The 23,985-nt window shown below is 39.7% G+C and overlaps 1 protein-coding gene across 1 annotated transcript in view; it reads right to left on the reverse strand.

Annotated features, from left to right (window-relative positions):
• The window catches only part of LOC111155884 (LIM zinc finger domain containing 1), a 58,880-nt gene extending 58,451 nt beyond the window's left edge, over positions 1 to 429 (reverse strand). The window contains exon 1 of the mRNA XM_022516340.1: positions 323 to 429. Within this exon, the coding sequence (XP_022372048.1) occupies positions 323 to 429 (107 nt within the window). The remainder of the gene's footprint in view (positions 1 to 322) is intronic.
• Between the last annotated feature and the right edge of the window lie 23,556 nt (positions 430 to 23,985).

A 23,985-nucleotide genomic window follows, 5' to 3' on the forward strand; every position in this document is an offset into this window, starting at 1 on the left:
TTTATGGGGGAAAAAAATCAATTGTTTCCAATTTTAAATACTGCTTTGATGATTATATAATTTTTAAAGACATAATACTGCAGGGTTGGGGAACAGCTAAAACAACTTACAGGATTTGTGAGGAAATGGAAAAATGAGTTCTAGTTTGCACAGTTCCAATACAGCACAATCTTGGGATTGTGTTCAATCTTTAATTACAGACTGAGAGATTCCAGTGGAACCTCTTCAACGTGTATTCCCCACTGCTGCATCCACTTGGACATGAATCTCGCCGCAATCACTAGGTGCCTTGACCTCCAGCCAACCATGACTTTGCACTCACCTTAGCTCTTCCTCCGGTAACCCATTTAGTCTCACACTATCGGGACGATCTCGTCTTCTCCGGTAGAGACCTGAGTGTGACAGCTCTTTAAGCTGTAATGCAGTCATATTTCTCTCTACACATCAGTTAACTGACAATCTGAAGCACTTATGCTGAGCGGCGTGGCTGCCAGGTTCCAGAGAGAGCGTGTCTCTTGCCGGGACCTCAGCACACCTGAACAGAGTTGGAAACCTCCAGGCAAGCCGGGCTAAGCACAGCTTCCTGTTTCTCTGTTGGTACACACCCTCCTCAGCAAGGCCTGGCCCGCCTTATCTCTGGGCCTTGCACCTTGGGGAGGAGGGGGAGAGGGAGAATCAGTGACGGGGTTGCTCACATGCTTAATAACAAGCAAAGTTTAATTGTTACGAATAATCACACCAATTCCTTTATAAATCTTTCCAGCATCATTCTGAATTAAAATTGGGCTAAAAAGCTCCAGTAAGGTAATGACTAAAGAAGGGTCCTGCCCTATTTTATTTGCCAGGAAATCCACTAACACTGCTCAAGCAGCTGTCAGTTTAAAGAAGTGCCTGGTCATCATGAGCTCTTTGGGAAACTTTCCTTAAAAAGAAAAAAAAAAAAGGGCAGAATTGTGAGGGAAGCAGTGCAATTCCTCTTTCCCTACTCTACTTTAAATCCTCTTTAGAAAGGAAGGAAGTGTCTTTGCTTTTCCCCTAAATTATTATTCAAAAATTCCTAACTGAAAGGAACTGAAAGTGGTTTCTTCTATCAACCTCCACTCAATGATTTTCTAAATGTAACTACCTATTCTAAAAATTCCCTCCTATCAAATGTGCGCCTCAATGTAATCAACACTGTCTGCCTAAAGGTGTTTTGGGTGCCTAACGCTGCCCTCGTAGTTGGTGGCATATTTGATCCTAGATGGTAAAGTTAGAGAGGGGTCTTATTTTGGTGCGTATGGGGTGTAGGTTGAGTGTCTGCAAGAGGAGTCTGCAGATAATGGAGTACAAATAACTGTAAAGCAAATCCTTTGTTGTTACTGTTACTTTGTTGTTACTGTTTGTACTGTTTGTACTGTTTGTTGTTACTGTGTGTTGTACACACAAACGATGTGTACAACAACACACAAGGTTCTAGCCTCCACTTCTGATTCAATCCCACTCAATACACATCACCATCTCACAGACGCAGGTTAGATCCTTGGCAAGTTCTCAGCTAATAATTTGACTTCATTGTTCTAATAATTTCTCTTGGAGTAATCTGTATTAACTTCTTTCCCTTCTAGAATCCCCTCAGTAAGAGCACAGAGAGATGGCTCTGAAACTTCTTTTTGCACCAAGGGTTAAAGAATTAACATAGTCCATGAGAGTATCTATATTATAAATACATAGATTAAGGCACCCACAAAGAAAGGGGAGCCTATATCTTACTCCTTCACTGAAGACATGCAGATGCTAGCTTCCCTCAGGGCTAAATTCCACCATCATGGAAAACAGCTTCTTACTGGTTCCATCTCCTCAGTGAAAAACAGCTTCTTACTGCTGCCATCAAAATATAACATATGTTTTTGAAGATGCAAGAAGTTACGGATTTTGTTATAAGACTAGATTTTCTTCTTAAGATTTTATTTAGTTGACAGAGACACAGCAAGAGAGGGAACACAAGCAGGGGGAGTGGGAGATGGAGAAGCAGGCTCCCTGAAGAGCAGGGAGCCCTTTGCAGGGCTGGATTCCAGGATGCTGGGATCACGACTTGAGCCCCCCAGCCGCCCCTGTTATAACACTAGACTTAAATAGTCACGAAACACATAAAAAAATTAAGTGACAAACGTATCTGTTTCTCTTTCTGGAAGGAAACAAACATATAAAAGGGGTAATACTGGGGGCCTCTGGGGAACTTGGTGACAGGAGCAGAAGAAAACTTTTCTGTTACAAAGTTCTACTCTGAACTTTGAATATTCTGCCTACTCAAAGATAAATTAAAAAATTTAGAAGATTTATATATGTCTTTTGTACAAAGCCCTAGTATCCTCCTGAGACTTAAAATACAGAAAAACTTAAAGTTTACAGTAACAGAAACATATATAATTAGGATTCCTAAAGTGTCTAATTCTCACATTTCTCTCAAGATAGGTGTGAAAAACAAATGAAGAGAAACAACCACCAATGTTCAGTTTCTTTTTTACTCAAGGCATCTGGACAGAATAGACGCCTGCTGAATAAAACACAAATTAATTTGTATTTACTACAAACACAGAGACCTCAACATTATTTTTTTTCCTGTTTCAAGTATTTATTTAAATTTCAGTTAACATACAGTGTAATATTAGTTTCAAGAAACCTCAACATTAGATAATATTTGTTTCTACAAAAGATATAAATAAGAGCTTGATTTTTAAAAGAGCTTTAAAAGAAGTAATACAGCATGCTGACAAGGAAAAAGTGCTTGGCAACTACTAAAGGTTAACGAGACAGGAAACATCTCTCTGTGTAGGACGAATCCTGTATTTGATGAGTCTAAGGTTAAAAGGATGTGACCAGAGGAAAAAAAAAAGTTCCAAGCTATATAACAAACAAACTGAAACAATTCTTGCCCTCTAACTTTTAAAATGGCTGTAATGACAAATGGGAATTTCAGTAAATCAATGCTTATGGTCTAAGGAAATCGTCACAACTGAGTAAAACTAAATTCGGGGGCTTAGGGCAAAGTGCTTCTCATAGTATCTTTTCACTGAGAGGCTTCCTCTGTCCCTTGCACTCCTTCTGATGTGCTCTGAGATTGTACTAAACTGTAAGAAGAACCAGGTGGAGGATATACCGGCACGGCTGGGCACGTGCAGAATTTCTGAAAGGGAAATTCACAAATGCCACAAAACACACAACTGACTGACCACTTCATGAAGCAGCCAGATTACCAAGTCCTCTCCTCACAACAGCGTTCCTGAACTTCAGCACCAAGGGAGGGAGAGCACACCCCTGGAGCACAAAAGGCAGTAACTGGCAAAGGTGATCTCATTTTTTTTTTTTTTTAACTTTCATGCTTTTCCAGAGAAACAGAGCTATCAATGGTGCCTTCTGCTGACAGTACAGAGGGAGACCTATGCAGGTGCACTTTGCTGTGGTCTCTATACAGGGAAACATTTCATTTTAGCCCTCTAAACATCTCTGAAGGCCAGTCTAGTCTCCCATTCATTGAAGAATTCCCTACTCTCATTCTGCACATGGCCTCACTCCTACACAGTATTCTTTGCCCGAGGTTATGGCTCTCCTTAGAGGCTTGCAGGGCTGAGGTGCTCACTACTACCCAGAACTCCTGGGGCTTTCCCTAACTCCCACGCCCAATGGTTGTTAAGGAACAACAGCTCACAAAAGTTATTAAGGTGTGCATCTTCTATCCCACTTCCACTATAGTGCAGCTGGTCTATGAACCTAATTACAACTTTTTGTTCACTTCTGTCCAAACTGTTGGGTTCTCTTTGAACCTGTACTTTGACATAATTAGATACTTGGCATAATTAGATATCTGTTCCAGCTTAACCTCATCAGAATAGCTGATAATTTCTCTTATAAGTTTAAGACCTTGGTGGAATGACTAAATACAAAGCTCTTTGGAGCATCAAACAGGTCCTATTTTGCCAGGCTCATATCTAACCCAGTTGTCTTTCGCCTTTCAGAGGGCCGGGGACATTTTATGAATCTGATGAAAGTAAATAACTCCCAGAAAATGCATGTAAGCATAAAGTTTTATAATCATTTCAGGGAATTAATAGTTTCTTCAGAAGCTAACAGATGGACTTTACCTTGGATCTTCTGATGTGCACTGTTCTCCCCTCTTCTCTGAAAACCTATAGAGCTTCAGAGTGCTATAGGTTTGGTTCTCATTTGTTCATTAATATGTATTTACTCAGTGCTGTACAGTGGGCTGGATAGTTTCAGAAGAGTTCCTTTGTTTCCCCTTCACTTCTCCTAACCAATCTTTCTGCCCCTGAGCTTACCCTCTTCCAATCTATCCTCCAAATTTCAAAGTGCTCTTTTAAAATAAACTGATCACGTATTGATGCTGCTAAAAAACTCTTCAGTGGCTCACTGCCATGAGTCACCAACAGAACCCTGCTGAGCCTGCACCCTCCTCACACCAGCACTCAACTCTAGGTGGTTCCCACGACTGACTTCACTTCCTCTCACCTCCTGGCCTTTCCACATGCAGCTTCATAGGACTAGAAGATGGACCAGCTCCTAACCATCCCACCGGGACTCATCTCTTACAAGAAGCATTTCTAGACCCTAAGCACCCACAGTTCCCTTTCTGTTGCTCCCAGAATGCCTTCCCCCCACAGCTGTGCTTGCTTCCTTCTGTCATCATAATCATATCGCCTTGTGAGAGGTTGTTTCTCTACCTACCTCTCCCCTTAGGATAATATGTCTGCAAGGGCAGCAACATATCTAATTTACAACCATGTCTATAAGGCCACAAACATACACGGTGGACATTAGTTAAGTAAGTTCTTTGGTTTAGTGGTTCAACCAACTGACTTTGAGAGCCTAATCACTTTACAACACTACTTGTGAGATTCAAGCTCCACATTTCTGAAACTTTTTTTTTTTTTGCACTTAACACTCAATATTACCTAAATGAGATTTAAAAAAAACAACAACAAACCATTTTATTTATTTATTGGAGAGAGAGAGATTGAGAGTGCATGAGCAGTGTGGACAGGCAGAGGGAGAGAGAGAAGCTGGTTCCCAGCTGAGCAGGGAGCCCGAAACAAGGACCCCAGAATCATGACCTGAGATGAAGGCAGATGCTCAAACAACTGAGCCACCAGTCATCCCCTAAATGAGATTTTTAAAAGGTACATCTATTCCATGGTTTTGCAAAAATTTACTTTGTTGGTGAGACTATAGAAACTCGGAAGTTTTTCATATTTGTAGAGTTGAATAGTATCTCCCACTGTATAAACACTTTGGGATAAAAATTTTTAAAAATTAGCCTAGATTTTTACATATACCTGACACAGTCCAGTTTTATTTAAGGTGAAGTATAATTAGTTTCGAGTGTACAATATAATGACTCCACAATTCTATACGTGACTCAGTGTTTATGATAAGTGTATGCTTATGACATAGTCCAGTTTTTAGTGAACTTTGTCCAAGTATTCCTTCAGGCATGAGAGGGTAAAGAAATCTAGTTAAACATCAAACCTCTAGGGGCGCCTGGGTGGCTCAGTGGGTTAAAGCCTGTCCTTGGCTCAGGTCATGTCCTCAGGGCCTGGGGATCGAGTTTTGCATCGGGCTCTCTGCTCAGTGGGGAGCCTGCTTCCCCCTCTCTCCACCTGCCTCTCTGCCTACTTGTGCTCTCTGTCTGTCAAATAAATAAAATCTTAAAAAAAAAAAAATCAAACCTCTAAAATTGATCATTAGTGTTACTGAACTGTCAATCTTCCTCCAACAAAGAAATAAGACCACGGCAAACTGGCTTCTGTGGCAGAGTCAGAGTTAGTTGGGCCTCATTAGCAGTACCTTTTGTACTAGCTACTAAGAGAGCCTGTAAACTGGTTAAACAGCTGTACATTTCCAGGCCATTTACTTCCTTGTGTGACATACTGTAGAAGAAGAATTTTATATTTTGCAATAACTTTGAACTTAATGGAAACGAATCCTTTTTTAGTTTAAATTTTATCTTATGAACAGTCATTTACAGGGGAAAGCAAACTTTCTCAAGTCAAGCAAGAATATCATCCTTTCTCACTATGTCTAACACCTTCCTCTCCCAAACAGTTGTTTATCAGCCATGCTATCTCCCTAAATGAGACCTTCCAAGAGTGTTCTGGGCTATTAACAGGAAGGACAGACCCAGGGTTGAAAACAAATCTGAGGCAGAAGAATTCAAACTCTAATATGCCGAGTTCACATTAACCAGAGCAAAGAATATGAGAAGGCAGAATCAAATTTTTACAAAAAAACCATCCCAGAGTCTGAAAAAAAAATCACCCCAAAACGCGATCCCATTTATAAGTAGATGACACTGCAACTGCCTACAAGTCCCTCTGAATTTTTTCTTTAATCAGCTTTTCTGTAACTCACTCAAGATGGACACACCAAGTAGACAGGCTGACCTAACACGAGAAGCTTGTGGGAAGCTCACTGAATCATTCTGAGTCAGAGACTCAGTTTCTCTCACAACTAGCAGCCTGAGGGCTTCTGCAGTACTTTGTTAGACAATTAAAGAATGTTTTCAGTGCAGTGACACAGTGTGTCTGCAGCATCTCCACAGCTGTGGAGGCTGAAGATACGGTAGAATTCCTTTAGGAGTTCCCCCGACATCATAAGATGATCCTGGGTGTACTGCGTCAACAGGGGGAGCAGGACCAGTTTACCACATCATTGTGATTGTCAATGGACACCATTTTAAGGCCCATCAGTCTGTTTGCGCTGCTTGGGTAATTTTTGATTCAACTGTTCAACTGGATACAGCATAGAAAAGGAGGCAATTAGGAGTCATCTGGGGGCGCCTGTATGGCTCCGCCGGTTAAGCAACTGCCTTCGGTTCAGGTCATGATCCTGAGGTCCAAGGACTGAGTCCCAAGATGGAGTCCCAATACTGAGTCCCAGGATTAAGCCCCGCATAGAGCTCCCTGTGCAGCAGAGAGTCTGCTTCTTCCTCTGACCCTTCTCACTCGCATGCTCAAGCTCTCTCAAATAAATAAAATCTTAAAAAAAAAATTGTTTTTAGATGCTGCTGTCAAAATATGTCAAGTTTCCCTAGCAGATTTCAAAGGAATTTGGAATAAAATTTCAAGTAACCTATCCCATCCACATTTTGAAAGGACTAAGTACAGGGGAAGCTGGTGTAAGAATACAAGAAGGAAACCAGAAGACATTCCACATTTGGCAGCTCGCTTGCTTTGGTTGGCATATGAGTACAGGAAGTCATTTAACTATAAAAGCCCTCAATTTTTCCATTTAGAGACAGAATCAACCGAATCAGATATCAGTGGTCTTTTCCCTAGATTAACATGACTTGATTTTAAGAGAGGACCTGGGTAACATGATGTGCCAATCTTGAAGCTCTGGCAACACACTTTACCCCTAAATCACTGTGTTAGTGAGAAATCCCATTCCTGAGTAAATCAGGAACACAAGACCAGGATTTATATATCAGCTCTTCAACAAACATTGCCTGGAGCCTAACACAGGCCAGGTCCTCAGAGTGTAGAGGCAGGAACAGAGAAGAAAGATACTAAGCATCTCTTAACTTGTCTTGATTGATGCTCTCCTCTTCACTTTCTCTTTGGGTCAAAAGAGCTGCTCCAAAGATAAGATCTAACAAGGATATAAATACCACGAGAAGGTATACTGATCCTTCCGGCTCCAACACACACTTACGGCAAAAACAGAGACTCCTTCTCAACAGAGCTCTGAAATCATAGGGAAGGAACAACGAAATAGCTTGTTTGCAGGAAGATTATACTCCTCCTCCAGAAAGGAGGAAATTATAACGTACCTCATATGATGTACTAAACATGTTTTTGGAAAACTGAATATAAGATTAAACCTTTGTAAACAGAATAATTTTTTGGGGGGGGCATAGTTGGCAGAACAGAATAATTTTTAATTCTCTAAGGAAACTTGTTTTAAAAAGAAATTCTACTGATAATATTTCAATAAAAGAGAGCTTTCCTGATTATCCAGATTTTCACATAATTCAACTTACATGTATTTTGATATATGTTTTTATAACATTGCTATTTTGTTTCTACTCTTTCTACCTGTCTACCTCATAGGGCACTGATATCTGTGGAGCACATCACTAAACTAAACCCTCATTTGGAAAAACACAATAGGTGAAGCAATTGTGTGTAAGAGGACGAAAGAAACAGTCATTTACACATTCTAAGGCAGGCAAAGTCACAAGCCAGCAACTGTGGTCTTCTGAAGATCCGGAAGAACAAATGTGGTTCTGCTCCCTGCCCTGGAATTTCAGAGGTGTGTCTTAAAAACTAAACCAAAAGACCTGCCCTATAGGACTCTTTACTACAGGTAGTCCACATCAAAACTATTTTCACCAAGTTCTCAAAATATTTCCAGGTTCTGTATGAGGCCTCACCTTAAAGGCAACAACATTAAAAAAAAAAAAAATTTGTGTTACCTCATTTCTAATGTCAGCAATATCCCTTCACTTACTGTTATTTTTCTCTCCCTAACTCAGAAAACAGGATTTTTAAGAAAGCTCTAAAGATAGAATTATTTCAATAAGGACAATATTTCCTGTATAGTTTTATATTCTAGAGTGATTGGTGGCAATTATTTGGCACAAAAAGGTATTCATGATATAGTGCTGTGTGAAACAAAGGTTACAGGATACTATACACTGTTTGCATTTTATGTGAAAAGATCACATAGGTATACACCACGTATGTGTGCACATCTACACATCCACACATACCACATCTGGAAGAGTATACACCAAAATATCTCTGGTGGGTAGGATTTAAGAAGATTTAAAATTATTTTTTCTTATGGATTATCTGTTATTTTCTAAGTTTTCCAAAATGGACAAATATAGTTCTGTAATTAGGAATCAAAATTTAAAATGCTTAAAATAAGAAAACAAAAAATTAAATGAAGATATACTATTCCATATTCCAAGGGATTTGTAATTAAATCAGGAAGAAATGACACCTCATCAATGTCAGTATATATAATCAAATACTGACGCATCCCCTAAAGCAGGTTGGATTTGAGTGGGCACTATACAGGAAAGGATTTGGGGAGAGGGAAGTGGAGGGCACTCCAGGTGGAAGAAACATCCTCCCATGTGACTGACAGATATGTCAAAGGGACAATGAGATTGGCAGAGCAGTGGACCTTCTACGGCAGGACCACAGCTTTCAAGATGGTATGAGGAAAATGGAAAGTCGTGCAGAGGGTCTCCTTGCCCAGGTATAAGATGAGGGTCCAGATGAGGTTCTCATGAGAAAGGGAAGGGGGACAGACAACATTACATAGGCCTGATAGGGTACAGAAGAGTGTGCTGTGACCTCCCCATGCCAATCATTACATTCATACGTGTTTAGCGAGCACCTAACATGTGGCAAGTTCTGCTCTAAGCACTAGGGACCCAGGGTCCTTGAGGAGCTTGCAGTCTATCGGTGGTACTAATACTAATCATGTAATCACACAAATATATTAAAAAACATGTCAAATGATAGAACAGGCTGCCATGAGAATGCTTACAACAAGGAGCAGAGAAGGGATGGCAAGGAAAGTTTCCTGAAACAGAAACATTAGATCTGATACCCCAAAAACCCAAAAGATGAGAAGTCACTAAAGGCTAAAGGGTGCAGGGAGCATTTGTGGAAGCAGGGCCAGTTGGTACAAAGCCCCAGGGGGCAGGAGGAAAGGAAATCCGACTGTGTGGTTAAGGGGAAGCACTGGCAGGTGAGATGAGAGACAGGCAGTGGCATTTTCAAAGTGGCATTTTTTAACCTTAGAACAACGGGAAACCACTGTACTGTTAAACAAGAGACTGACACGATCAAATTTGTTCCACAAAGATTCCTCTCACAGTGGCATCTGGGGAGGGTAGATTTTAAGGGGCAAGTGGTTATGAGCATGGAGGCAGTCCAGGAAACAAATAACAGCCGGAGCTACAGTGGTATGAGAGGAATTTTGGACGTAATAGAGATGCAGGGGCTATAGACTAGATGCAGGGGCAGGAGAGGCAGTAAGCACTGAAGCTGTTAACATTTCCCCACATTCTGTTAGTGACGTAGCAACCATACCAACCTGGTGAAATACAGCATAAGCTGTACTTCATGTTCCTTCAAACTTGTCCACTGGCAGGCATTTTAAACCTACTCTGAATCTAATAAAATAGTTTTTAAAGAGTGTTTACAAAAGAAAAAGCTGGGACACAAAAATGTTCACCTCTCTGACTATAAAGTTCAAAGTCTCCTGACTCTCTAATACAGTTGGTCACTACTAACAACAGCAGGGTTCTGAGTGCCTACCAAGCATACTATGCATGCCATCTAATTTAATTTTTTTCTCGATCCTATGAGGTGTGTATCATTATTTTTCCCATTTTGCAGGTGAAGTAACTAAGTGCTAAAACAGTTAAATGTCTTGACCAAACAACATAAGCAATAAGGGAGATAGTATGGATCCCAAGTCAGGTCTACCTGATTCAGATGTTCCTGTTTTAGCCATCGACTACACTGTCTCTGGGACCCCAAACACTCCCCCCACAGAAAAACAAAAGGTCTACTCTGAATTAGAACTACCTCTCAACACTGACAAACCTAACCCAGGAAGCTTCTGGAACAATGACAGGCACAGAAGCCCTGAGGACAAGTCCCAGACTGTAAACACAGATGAGAGACCACCAAGCTCACCACAGCAAGCCCACACTTTCCGTCCCTGAAAATGAAAAGTTGTCTAGTTATGCTCTAGATGAATATCGTGAATGGGCAGTCTACGGGTTTGGAAGGAGACCTGTGGTATAGCCCTGTACAAACCCCACTAATACACATTTTCCTCCTTGGCTAATTTTCTCCTACCAGTCTGGAAGCAAAGGCCAATGAAAGAAAGGAGTCAAATTGGTAATCTTCTATTTAACTGAATTCCGGGATTCTTTACAGTTCTGCAGGTCAAAGTTACCAATGCTGCCTTATTTCCTTGCAGAGTTCATGTGATGACTCAATGTTTCCAAGAGTTCTGGAAAAAAAGGGCAAAGATTCTAATGAAAACAGGTTTCCTCTATCAGAACAACTCTGCCGAAACCATGCACACTGTTACACAGCAACAGGGGAGGCTCTGGAAGCAACCGAGACAAAACAGAGATGTTAGGAGGGTGTGGGTGCAGGAAGAGGCACTGAGAATGTGACCAAACCCATTTCAATTCCTCTAAGAGCACTTTATACCACAAAAAATGTTACAGTTTAAGCCATATAAACAGCCACTTTATAAAGGAGGTGATTCTAAAATACAAACTAACCACTATGTGAGACTAATCGAGGAAAAAAAAGTATGCAGTTTCATTCCCTGATCATGATCTTAAGAAATGCCTGTCAAGGTAAAAAAAAGTAACTCCTGAAGCCCATATTTGATTGATCTACACATACTAGAGTAATATGTTTTACTGAATAAAAATTCTTTAGAGGTGAAATACTTAAAACTGAATGAGATCCCTGTCACAGAACCAAAGCAAAGGAACTCATTCTAAGCAAATGGTCCCCCACCCCTTGCCATGGGAGCCAGTGTCTTTGCTGACATTCACTATGATTTAGGAAATACCACCTTTGTCAAGAGCTAGGTTTACTGAGTTCTTTCCATGTGCCAGGAACTCTTTGAGCACTCTGCATGCATTTATCAAATTTACTTTCTGCAATGATCAAATAAAGTAATATTATTATTTCCATTTTAAAGATGATGAAACTGATGTAGCAATACAAGTAATCTAAGATCTTACAGTTTTTATGTGATTAAGAATTTGAAACCTTATACTCGGTTTTAATCATGCTTTTAACCATTACAGGGTACTGCCTCCTAGCCAGAAAAGGGCTATTTTTCTCAACAGAAGACACCTTATGATCAGAAATTATTTTAAAATTCAACCAAGGCTAAATGCAATGTAGTATCCTAGTCTGGATGCTATTAAGGTAACGTAAGATGTTAACAAAAGAGGAAACGGGGTGAGGGGAATAGAAGGATGCTCTGAGCTATCTTTGCAACTTTCTCTAAATCTAACATTATTCCAAAACAAAAGTTTATTTGAAAGATTCAAAACTATAATTCAACATGACAAGAGAGCTTGTATCTCCAAAAAGTAATTACAGGAAAGACAAATGGGGAAGGAGTTTTCCTCCAAATTGAAAGAGATTTAAGAGATGTCACAATCAAATGTATTAAAGTATGGCCTTTGTTTAGATCCTGGTTCATAAAGGCCAACTGCAAAGGAATATTCTTAGGATAGGCGAAAAATCTGATCAGGGACTGGGTATTGGATGATGCCAAGGAATTATCACTCATTTGGTTAGATGTGATAATAATATGTTTATATAAGAAAATGTCCACATTATCAGAGAATAATTCTGATGTACAATGGGATGAAATGACCTAATGTCTGGGATTTGCTTTTAGATACTTCAGTAAATTAAGAGGGGAAAAAAATGTCCCAATAGCCAAAACAATCTTGAGAAAGAAGAATAAAGCTGATTTCAAACTATATTACAAAGCTACAGTAATCAAAACAGTATGGTATTGGCATAAAACACACACATAGTTCAGTGGAACAGAAAAGTAAGCCCGGAAATAAACCCATGAATTTATGGTCAGTTAATTAATTAATTAATTAACTTTAAAAAAGATTTTACTTATTTATTTGAAAGAGAACGAGACTGAGAGCATGAGTAGGTAAAGGGGCAGAGAGGAAGGGAGAAGCAGACTCCCCGCTGAGCAGGAAGCCCAATGTAGGACTCAATTCCAGGACGCTGGGATCATGACCTGAGCTGAAGGCAGACGCTTAACTGACTGAGCCACCCAGGTGCCCCTATGGTCAGTTAATTTTTAACAAAGGAGCCAAGAACATACAATGGAGAAAGGACAGTCACCTTTATAAATGGTGCTGGGAAAACTGAACAGTTACATGCAAAGAATGGCACTGGACCACTCTCTTAAACCACACACAAGCACTAACTAAGATGGATTAAAGACTTAGGGATGTCTGGGTGGCTCAATCATTAAGCATCTGACTTCAGCTCAGGTCATGATCCCAGGGTCCTGGGATAGAGCCCCACACTGGGCTCCCCGCTCAGCGGGAAGCCTGCTTCTCCCTCTCCTACTCCCCCTTCTTGTATTCCCTCTCTCACTGTGTCTGTCAAATAAATAAAAATCTTAAAAAAAAAAAAAAAAAGACTTAAACATAGACCCAAAACCATGAAACTCTTAAAAGTATACATAGGCAGTAAGCTCCCTCACATCATCTTCACAATGTTTTTTTTTTTTTTTTTATTTGAAACCAAAGGCAAAGGCATGGGAAGCAAAAATAAACACATGGGACTACATCAAACTAAAAAGCTTCTGCACAGCAAAGAAAACCATCAACAAAATGAAAGGGCAACCTACCAAATGGGAGAAAATATTTGGAAACCATATATATGATGAAGTTAATACCCAAAATATACAAAGAACTCATATAACTAAATAGCAAACAAACAAACAAAAAAACCAACCGATTAAAAAACAGGTGGAGGGTCTAGACATTTTTGCAAAGAAGACATACGGTTGGTTCAAGAGTGCTTAATATCACTCATCATCAGGGAAATGAAAATCAAAACCACAGTGAAATATTACATCACACCACTTAGAATGGCTATTAACAAGACAAGAAGTAACTAGTGCTGGCGAGGATGCAGAGAAAAGGGAACGCTTGTGTGCTCTTGGTGGGAACGTAAGCTGGTGCAGTCACTGTGGAAAAAAATATGGAAATTCCTCAAAAAATTAAAGACAAATACCATATGATCTAGCATTTCCGCTCCTGGGTACTTATCTGAAAGAAATACAAACACTAACTTGAGAATATATTGCACCCCCATGTTCACTGCACCATTATTTACAATAGTCAAGACATGGAGCCAACCTAAGTGTTCACTGATGGAAGAATGGATAAAGAAAATGTGACATATAGGGGTGCCTAGGTGGCTCAGTCAGTTAAGTAACTGCCTTCAGCTTGGGTCGTGATTCCAGGGTCTTGAGATTGAGCCCCGCATCAGGCTCCCTGCTCAACAGCAAGTCTGCCTCTCCCTCTCCCTCTGCCCCTTCCTCTGCTCTCTCTCTCAAATCAAGAGAAAAACTCTTTTAAAAAAATGTGATATATATATATGTGTGTATATATAAACACACACACATACATGTACGTATGCATGCATTCTCACACAATGGAATATTACACAGTGGACTATTACTCAGGCACAAAAACGAATGAAATTTTGCCATTTGCAGCAACATGGAAGGACCTTGAGGGCATTATGCTAAGTGAAATAAGTCAGAGAAAGACAACCACTGTGTGATCTCACTTACATGTGGAGTCTAAAAAAAAAAAAAAAGACTCAGAGAGACAGAGAACAGATTGTGAGTTGTCAGAGGTAGGAGTTAGAGGGGTAGGCAAAATTAATGAAGGTGGTAAAAATGTAAACTTCCAGTCATAAGACAAATAAGTCATGGAAATATAACATACAGTGCGGTGACTATGGTTCATAATACTGTACTGTGTATCTGAAAGTTGCTAAAAGTAGATCTTAATTGACCTTATTACAAGAAAAAAATTCTGTACTATCATAACAGATGTTTAGACTTATTGTGATAATCATTTCACAATACAGAAATATCAAATCATTACGTTGCACACCTGTATGTCAATTACATCTCGATTTAAAGAGAGACAACAAGAATATATGAAGCAAATACGGTAATACAGTAAGTAAATCAGGATGATGAGTATATGGAGAGTCATTTCCTCCAATTTTATATTAGAAAATTTTCATAATAGAATTAATCTAACTTAAAACAAAATTCAACCAATGAGAATGAAAGCAAGCATGACTACCTTGATATCTGAACACAGTACTCTGACAGCAGTATGCAGTCCCCAAATGCAATGACTAGACAATAGAAAGTCTGGGGCAGGATTCCTAGGTTTACTGGGTGCTTTTTGTAATGCGGTATCTGACGATTTTACATCTGAGGGATATTTAAATAACTCCATCACACAAAATACAGTAAAGGATATGTTAAATTTCAAAAGAAGGACACGGGAAGAGAGGAGAAGATAATATTCTAGGTAGAGAAAAAAGAACTAGAACAAAGGCACAGAAAAGTGGAAAGCTGACTCAGAGAAAAGTGGGTAACCTCATTCTGTGGAAACACAGTGGGAGCAGAAGGATGTGGGAGATAAGGCATCAAGGCAGTCAGAGGCATATTTTAAAGATCTGTCAATGCCAGGCCAGGAAATTTATGTGAAACGTGATAAAAGGGAATAAATGGTTTGGATCCAGGGTGGAGAGGGTTACAGGCCTGGAGACAGCCAGCTGTGGAATACAATCTAGGTAGCAAGATGTGCCATGGAAGGAGGGAAAGAGAAACTCGAGAGTGGTGGCTGAGCTTTCGGGATTTGTCAGGTGAAAAGTTGCTGAGAAAAAACAAAACAAACAAGAAAAGCATATACACCTAAACAGGAAATTCTTTTGCAAGCACAGCCAGATCATGGCCCAACAAGGCCACTTCAAACCCTGAGCATTCTCAAAACATCCACCCACCCTCTTTTCCCATCACTCTTGTGGATAACCTCGCTTGCTTTAGAGAAAGTAGAAGTCATCTGACAGAAGCCACCTCAACCGTCTACAAGTCCACATTTTCACTATTCCCCCTCTTCTTTCAGATGACTTCCAGTTTCAATAGAATTTAATAAATGGCACAAAATAATGCTCGTTCTACATTACTGTTATCTTATTGTAGTTGTGATAATAATAATACTTGTGGTGTTAATGCTCTATATACTATTTCATTTAATGGTCACAACACCCTGTGAAACAAGTGCTACCCCTATTTTGCAGAAGTAGAAACCAAGCTCTGTACTTAATAAGTGACAGCAATGGCATCCGAAAGGGTACACCTGGTCCCCAGCTCCCCAGTCTATAATCACTCTACTCCTACTGTCTCTCTAAATGTCTATCCTTAAGAAAAAAAGATGTAAAAAATTGTGATCTCTTCAATGGAACACTAGAAAAGAAGAAAAGTCATTCATTCATTAGAACTACATAAATCCACATGAATAACTCTAAAAAATGTTAAGTGAAAATCCAAAGTTTCATAGTAACACAAATAGTATACACTATATAAAATCTAAAATAAAAGAAACAATAAGTAGAGGTGGGGGATAACTGGAACAGGAAAGTGTACCAAGAAATTTCAACTCTATTTGTAATGTCTTCTTTCTTAAGATACGTGATAGATATTTCAAGGCATCTTCTACTAAATTCTATATTTTCTTCTTTTTGTCCTTTTTTTTAATAAAAGAAGAAGGATGAAGATACAGAGCAGACAGAGCATGTCTGTAAGTCCACAAGTTTCAAAACACTGTTTCTGCCATCATGTGGCTCCTAAAGATATTACATGCACACACTTTTCAGAAAATGAAAGTAGGTTTAAAAGGGGCATTGTTAATTCTCAGGTACAGTATCAAATGAATGTCACCCATATGTGAAAGCCTGAATAGCCACCACTTACTATATAATGATTACTAAAAATACCTTACCGCTTCAAAGTAATATTTAATAAAACAGAAGACATAAAACATTATGCTGGTACAAAAGAGTAACACTGGACCCCTATCTTACACCACTTACAAAAATTAACTTGAAATGGATTAAGGACTTACATGTAAGATCTGAAACAATAAAACTCCTGGAGGAAAAGTAACTTGACATCAGTCTTCATAGTGATTTTTTGGATAACACAGCAATAGCACAAGTGACAAAAGCCAAAAATCAGTAAGCGGGACTACGTCAAACTAAAGCGCTTCTGCACAGCCTAAGAAGCAATCAACAAAATGAAAACTAACACTGGAAAAAAATATTTCCAAACCATGTACCCAAGAGGGATTAATATCTAAAATATATGAGGAATTCATACACCTCAATAACCAAAACACAAACAACCTGACTAAAAAATGGGCAGAGGCCATGAAGAGATTGCCTAAAGACATACAAATGGCCAACAAGTTCATGAAAAAGTGCTCAGCATCACTAAGCACTATGGAAATGCAAATCAAAACCACAAGGAAATATCACCTCATACCTGCTGGAACAGTTATTATCAAAAAGGTAAGAATTAAGTGTCAGCAAGGATGTGGAGAGAAAAGGAAACCCCCGTACACTGTTGGTGGGAATGTAAACTGGTGCAGCCACTGTGCAAAACAGTATGGAAATTCCTCAAAAAATTGAAAATAGAACTAGTGGCATTTATATCTCAATGAAGGTGGAAAAATAAAAATTAAAAAAAAAATTTGCGGGGTACCTGGATGGCTCAGTCGTTAAGTAGCTGCCCTTGGCTCAAGTCATGGGATTGAGCCCAGCATCTGTGCTCCCTGCTCAGAGGGAAGCCTGCTTCTCCCTCTCCCACTCCCCCTGCTTGTATTCCCACTCTCACTATCTCTCCCTCTGTCAAATAAATAAATAAATAAAATAAAAAAAATACTTTGCTAGGAAGCACACTCAAAAGAAGATGATAATGAGAGTTATCGGATATAAACTGTTTAAGAGAAAAGGATCAACATAAGAAACATTAGAGACAGTAAGGTTAAATAGTCAAGACTAGCAAAAACAGATACAAAGGGCTAGCTTTCAGATGCAATTCCCTGAAGAGGTAAATGAAGACCTAGATACATACTTCAAAACCTAGAAGTAAATTAGCAAAAAAACACAATAAAAAGAACTAGCCCTAGTATTAAGTTTCACTTAATTTTGTACTTTGGAATTTAGTACCTTTAGTAGCAAATTTTATGAGAAATGAAGGTCTTTTTTCTGAATATTTAGGTTAAGAGAAAGAAACCTAAAATTTGTATCACAGGGAATCTTAACTAGATAGAAACATGTCATTGCATAAAAATAACTGCATACAAGCACTACTGATACAGTAAATTAGACAAATAGCATGCTTTCATTATGTTCTGTTTATCACCGGTGGGGGAGTGGGGAAACTGAATATTGTACAGCAGCTCCCACTACGTCCTTTATCTTGATCAAAGGCATTCTTGGTCATCTGGCTGCCAAGCTAAAAATCTCAAAGTCTTTCTCAGCAACTTCCTTCTCACCAACAAAGTCACTAAAACCAGTACACTTAATTTATGAAATGCCATCTCCATTTTTCTCTTCGTTGACATTTATGAGCCTAACACCCTCCCCATACCCTACTGCATACCCAATTGATGTTCCCCATCCTCACTCTCCCTTCTATAAGAGGCTGGGTTCAGAGTCAACCAGCCTTGAATTCAGATCCCAGCTTTGGTTCTTACTAGCTTTTTTTTTTTTTCTAATAAGGGGTGGTTATAACCATACCCTATACAGCTCCTATGAAAAGCACAGGGGTTAATGGAAGGAGTAAGGGAAACCTCACTGGAAATGGAGTTGGGAAGACCTGAAGGGGGAGCTCTCACCAACGCACCACTTGCCACTGACTGCGTAACTTGCTGCAAGAAGGAAGGTAGTTTTTGTTTTGTTTTGTTTTGTTTTTGACAGAGATCACAAGTAAGCAGAGCGGCAGGCAGACAAAGGGGGAAGCAGGCTTCCCGCCAAGCAGAGAGCCCAACTCGCGGCTTGATCCCAGGATTCTGGGATCACGACCGAAGCCGAAGGCAGAGGCTTTAACCCACTGACCCACCCAGATGCCCCAAAGGAAGGTTAATTCTTATCTTGTCAAAAAAAGAGCACCTTTCTTACAGGAATCTTATCTCTGGCTTTTAAGAAAAAGAGGGACAATCTCTCCCCACTCCAGAAACCTCCAGCCTCAAACTCTTGTTCTTTTCCAGTGAACTTTTGTTCACAACAATCTTCCCCAATTTCCCCCAGCACCTAATAAAAGCAAACTTCCATTGTCCCTTTGGACTTACCTGTGGTTTGCCATAGTTTGCTTGTCCCAAATTGCAATTCCTCTGTTATTCCTGAATAAACTCATTTTGCTAGGAAAATAACTGCCTATTTTATTTTTAAGGTTGACAAGTGACACATAATAAATGTTAAATACAAAATACATATCACCATTATCATCAATATTTCTCCTTTCACTGCAAAGATTTTTTAAATGCAACTCTGATCATACTATGGATCAGTTTAAAATATTTCTACAAATGTCTATTTTATATGGGATACAGTTCAAAGACCTTGGCATAACACATGAGACATCTGCGGGAGTGCTGACAGTACTGACCCCATCTTTGGCCCTCTTTCATGTTCATGTTCAATCGATGACCTCTTTGGGGGCTGTGTTCCAGGTCCCTTGGAGATTAACATACATACCTCAGAAATGCCTGCCAAGGCCAGGATGGGGGGGAGGCTTGTTTTGGCCTGTGTCAGAGATAACATTCCTAATGCACAGGTGGTGCCGTAAGATTTAATCAAAAGTTAGCTGTTGATTAGGTGCATGCAAGCCCTCTGGAGTGTGTGCAGACCCTCTGATCTCACTATAGTGCCCTTCTGCATGTCCCGTTGCTCTATAAAATCTGTGGACTAAGGTCTGGACTTTACGGAAAATAACTGTGCAGCTGCCACGGGTCATCTTCTTATCTTCTGCAAGATTCCCCTCACCACTTCTGCCCCTGCCACCACCCCCACCGCCAGCAGCAAATTACCCTGAATAAAACTCTGTAAACTATGGAGTCACCTGCTTCCTCTTCAAGTCTCAAAAAATGCCTTCTCAGTTTGGAGGACACTTCACTGTCCCTCCCTCACCTTCTAACAACATAACCCTTTACAATGTACTTACCTGCCTGTCTGGCCTCATTTCTAGCCATTTTCCCCCTTCCAACTATTGATCTCCTTCCCATCATAAATCCCTTTCCCCAACCACTGTTCCCCCAACTCAGCGCACTCTTTTGTGTGCCCATAAGGACAGGCAGGGAGAGTCAAAGAAGGCAGTGGGTTACACTAGATGGCTCCCATAAAGCCTCTACCACTATAAGGAGTGATCACATCCCCGCCCTGCCACCATGGTGCCCAACTGCCCCACAGAAAGGCTGTACCAGGCTCCTGAGGCCTCCCTCTGACTTTTCTGTCATTCTAGCTATTACATGGCCACCCACAAGTTTTCTGCAAAGCCTTTACTTTCTTTGCTTATAAATCAAAGACAGCATATGCTTGTTTACCTCACAATCTTTCTGTATGAATTAAATAGGGTATTAATTAGAAACAAACTGGGAAAGGTAATAAAGTACTATAGCAATGTTGGTCACTGAAAGGCGTGACTCAGTATACTACTACTGGGTCACAGGGAAGTCAAAAGAGTTATTAGCTCTTAATGTGTCTGCAGCAGAGAGCGATCCCCTACATGATTCTTTAAGCATGTTTTAAGGCACTACTGCAAGTACATGCCAGGAAATCATTCCTTGTTCCTAATCTTTGCTCCAAGGGAGCTATTCCAGCATTTGCCTCCTATCATCCATAGGTGCCTAAGGCCATTTCCAAGCCTCCAGGCCTTATCTGACTTTTTTTTTTTAAGATTTTATTTATTTATTTGACAGAGAGAGATCACAAGTAGACGGAGAGGCAGGCAGAGAGAGAGAGAGAGGGAAGCAGGCACCCTGCTGAGCAGAGAGCCCGATGCAGGACTCGATCCCAGGACCCTGAGATCATGACCTGAGCCGAAGGCAGAGGCTTAATCCACTGAGCCACCCAGGTGCCCCCTTATCTGACATTTCTATAGGCAGAAACTTTTGCCTTGAATTAAATCACTGGGTAAAAATATCACCCTTGCTTTACAGAATTAAAAAATGAGGTTTTAATCCTTATCAAAATCTCAATAAGGTTTTTGCAGAAATAGAAAAATCCATCCTAAAATTCATATGAAATTCCAAGACCCCAAAAAGCCAAATCAATCTTGAAAGAAACAAAGTTGGAGGTCTCACAATTCTGATTTCAAAACTTACCACAAAATTCCAGTATCAAAACAGTGTGGTACTGGCATAAAGACAGAAACACTGACCAAGGGCACAGAACTGAGAGCCTAGAAATAAACCCTCACAAATACGGTTAAATGATTTTGGATAAGCGTGTCAAGCCAATTCAATAGAAAAAGGATTCTTTTCAACAAATGGGAAAATTTAATTTTTTATTTTCTTTTTTTAAAAGCTTTTATTTATTTATCTGAGAGAGAGAGAAAGAGACTGCGAATCGGGGAAGGAGCAGTTGGGAGAGGGAAAGGTAAAGATTCTCAAGCGAGGCGCAATCCTCATGCCCTGAGATCATGACTTAACAAGAGTCGAATGCTCAACAGACTGAGCCGCCCACGCCCCAAATGGGAAATATATCCACACACAAAAGAATGAAGTTTAACTCTTATCTCATACCATATACAGAAATTAACTCCAAATGGATCAAATAAAACTCCTAGAAGAAAACACATGGGAAAAGCTTCATGACATTGAATTTGGCAATGATTTCTTGGATAGGATACCAAAGGAAGAGGCAACAAAAAGTCAAAATAGAGAATTGGGACTACCTCAACATTAAAAACTTCTGTGCATCAAAGAACATAATCAAAAGAGTTAAAAAAGCAACTCATGGAATGGGAGAAAATATTTGCAATGATGTATTTTATAAGGAGTAAATATCCAGAATCTATAAAGAACTCATACAATTCAACCACAACAAAAACCCAACCAGATGTTTTTTTTAATTGGGCAAAAGATTTGAATAGACTTTTCTCCAAAGAAGGAACAGAAATGGCCAATAAGTATGTGAAAAGATGTTCAATATCATTAGTGATTAGAGAAATGCAAATCAAAATCAAAATGAGATACTACCTCACACAAGTTAGGATGGCTACTACTTAAAAACCAAAAAAAGGGAAAATAACAGATGTTGGGGATACGGAGCAATTGGAAACTTTCTGCACTGTTGGTGGGAATATAAAATGGTGCACTATGAAAAACAGTATAGCCATGCTCAAAAAATAAAAAGCAGAGTTACCATGTGACCCACAATTCTATTTCTCAGTGTATCTAAAATAATTCAAAACAGGGACTCCAAGAGATACCTGTACACCCATGTTCACAGCAGCATTGTTCACGATAGCCCAAAGGTAGAAGCAACACAAATGTCTGTTGACAAATGAGTAAGTAAAATGTGATAAATGTGATACATATACACAATAGAATATTATTCAGTCTTAAAAGACTTCTGAGGCCTCCAACATGAATAAGCCTTAAGGACATTACACTAAGTGAAGAAAGCAAGTCACAGACAAATACTGTATGATTAAACTTCATATGAGGTATCTGAAATCCCCAAATCCATAGGGACAGAAAGGAAAATGGTGGGTGCCTGGGGCTTGGGGTGGAGGGAAATGTGAAGTTAAAAAGTTTAGTTTTACAAGACAAATAGAGTTCTGGAGATGGTAGCACGACAATGTTAATGTAAAAATGAGGCTCCAAGCTGCAAAGTGAGGGACCTTGAATGACTGCGAAGGATTTGAATTCATCCTTTTCATTTTTCGGGTGAAGGAATGGAATTAATTAAAGTCCCACAGGTAAGAGACCAGAGAGCAGGACCCTAGTACACAGCTTACTACCGAAACAAAACAAGACAAAAAGAAAAAAAGAAAAAGTATAGTGAGTGCAAGTATAGTGAGAATAGACTGAAAGAAGTGACAGAAGTTAAGTGGGACATAGACAACAAAGTAGGTGGCACAATCACAGGAAGAGGATGAAGGGGAAATTCCAAGAACATTTTTTTTTTTTAAAGATTTTATTTATTTATTTGTCAGAGAGAGAGAGGGAGAGAGAGCAAGCACAGGCAGACAGAACGGCAGGCAGAGGCAGAGGGAGAAGCAGCCTCCCTGATGAGCAAGGAGCCCGATGTAGGACTCGATCCCAGGACGCTGGGATCATGACCTGAGCCGAAGGCAGCTGCTTAACCAACTGAGCCACCCAGGCGTCCCTCCAAGAACATTTTAAAATAATTCCTGTTTTGCTGCAATAGAAGTCTGCAACTATCATTTATCTTGCTCTGGGTAGAGCTGAAGGCTGTGAAAATTCCCATATAAGGTAGTTTGTTCGTGGTTATTTCCTCAAGCAGACATTATAGCTCCCATCTGAAAAAAGCATTAGGCATGTGAAAGAACTGATTCTTTTGTCAACACCATGCATATATACATTAAAAGCTGTGGTTCCATTCTTAATGATTAGTAGATTTGCCAAGACATGTCATTCCCCTGACTAAATATGGTTCAGTATCTAGCACTTAATGCCACAGTTTTCCTGTGGTCGTTACTAGTGGTGGTGATAAAAACTGGTATGACTTCACCACTCTACATAAATGGCCCTTCAGTCAGTAATATGCCTTACATGATATGGTAATGACTTTCTTCTTTTTTTTTAAGATATTATTTTTATGTAATCTCTATATCCATTGTAGGTCCTGAACTTACAACCCAGAGATCAAGAGTCACATGTTCCACTGACTGGTACCCTACATCTTTACTTTCTTAATTTTAATTTTTAATTTTTAAATTTTTTGATAAGACTTTATTTGTTTATTTGACAGAGAGAGAAAGCACAAGCAGGGGGAGTGGCAGAGGGCAAAGGAGAAGCAGACTCCAGGTTGAGCAGGGAGCCCGATGCGGGACTCGATCCCAGGACCCCAAGATGACCAGAGCCAAAGGCAGATGCTTAACTGACTGAGCCACCCAGGGGCCCCCTTTACTTTCTTAATTTTAAATTTTTATTTAAGCATAGTTGACACGCAGTGTTTACATTAGTTTCAGGTATACAACAGAGTGACTTGACAACTCTGAATGTTCTGCTCCATTTTTATTTGCTTTTAAAGAGCAGTCCTGCTTTTCGTGTATGCTTTTCTATACTTTTCCTAAGAGAAGCTGCTCTCTTGCCCCATC

This window comes from Enhydra lutris, unplaced genomic scaffold (assembly GCF_002288905.1).
Source record: "Enhydra lutris kenyoni isolate GAN:26980312 unplaced genomic scaffold, ASM228890v2 scaffoldscaffold44, whole genome shotgun sequence".
Classification (NCBI taxonomy): domain Eukaryota; kingdom Metazoa; phylum Chordata; class Mammalia; order Carnivora; family Mustelidae; genus Enhydra; species Enhydra lutris.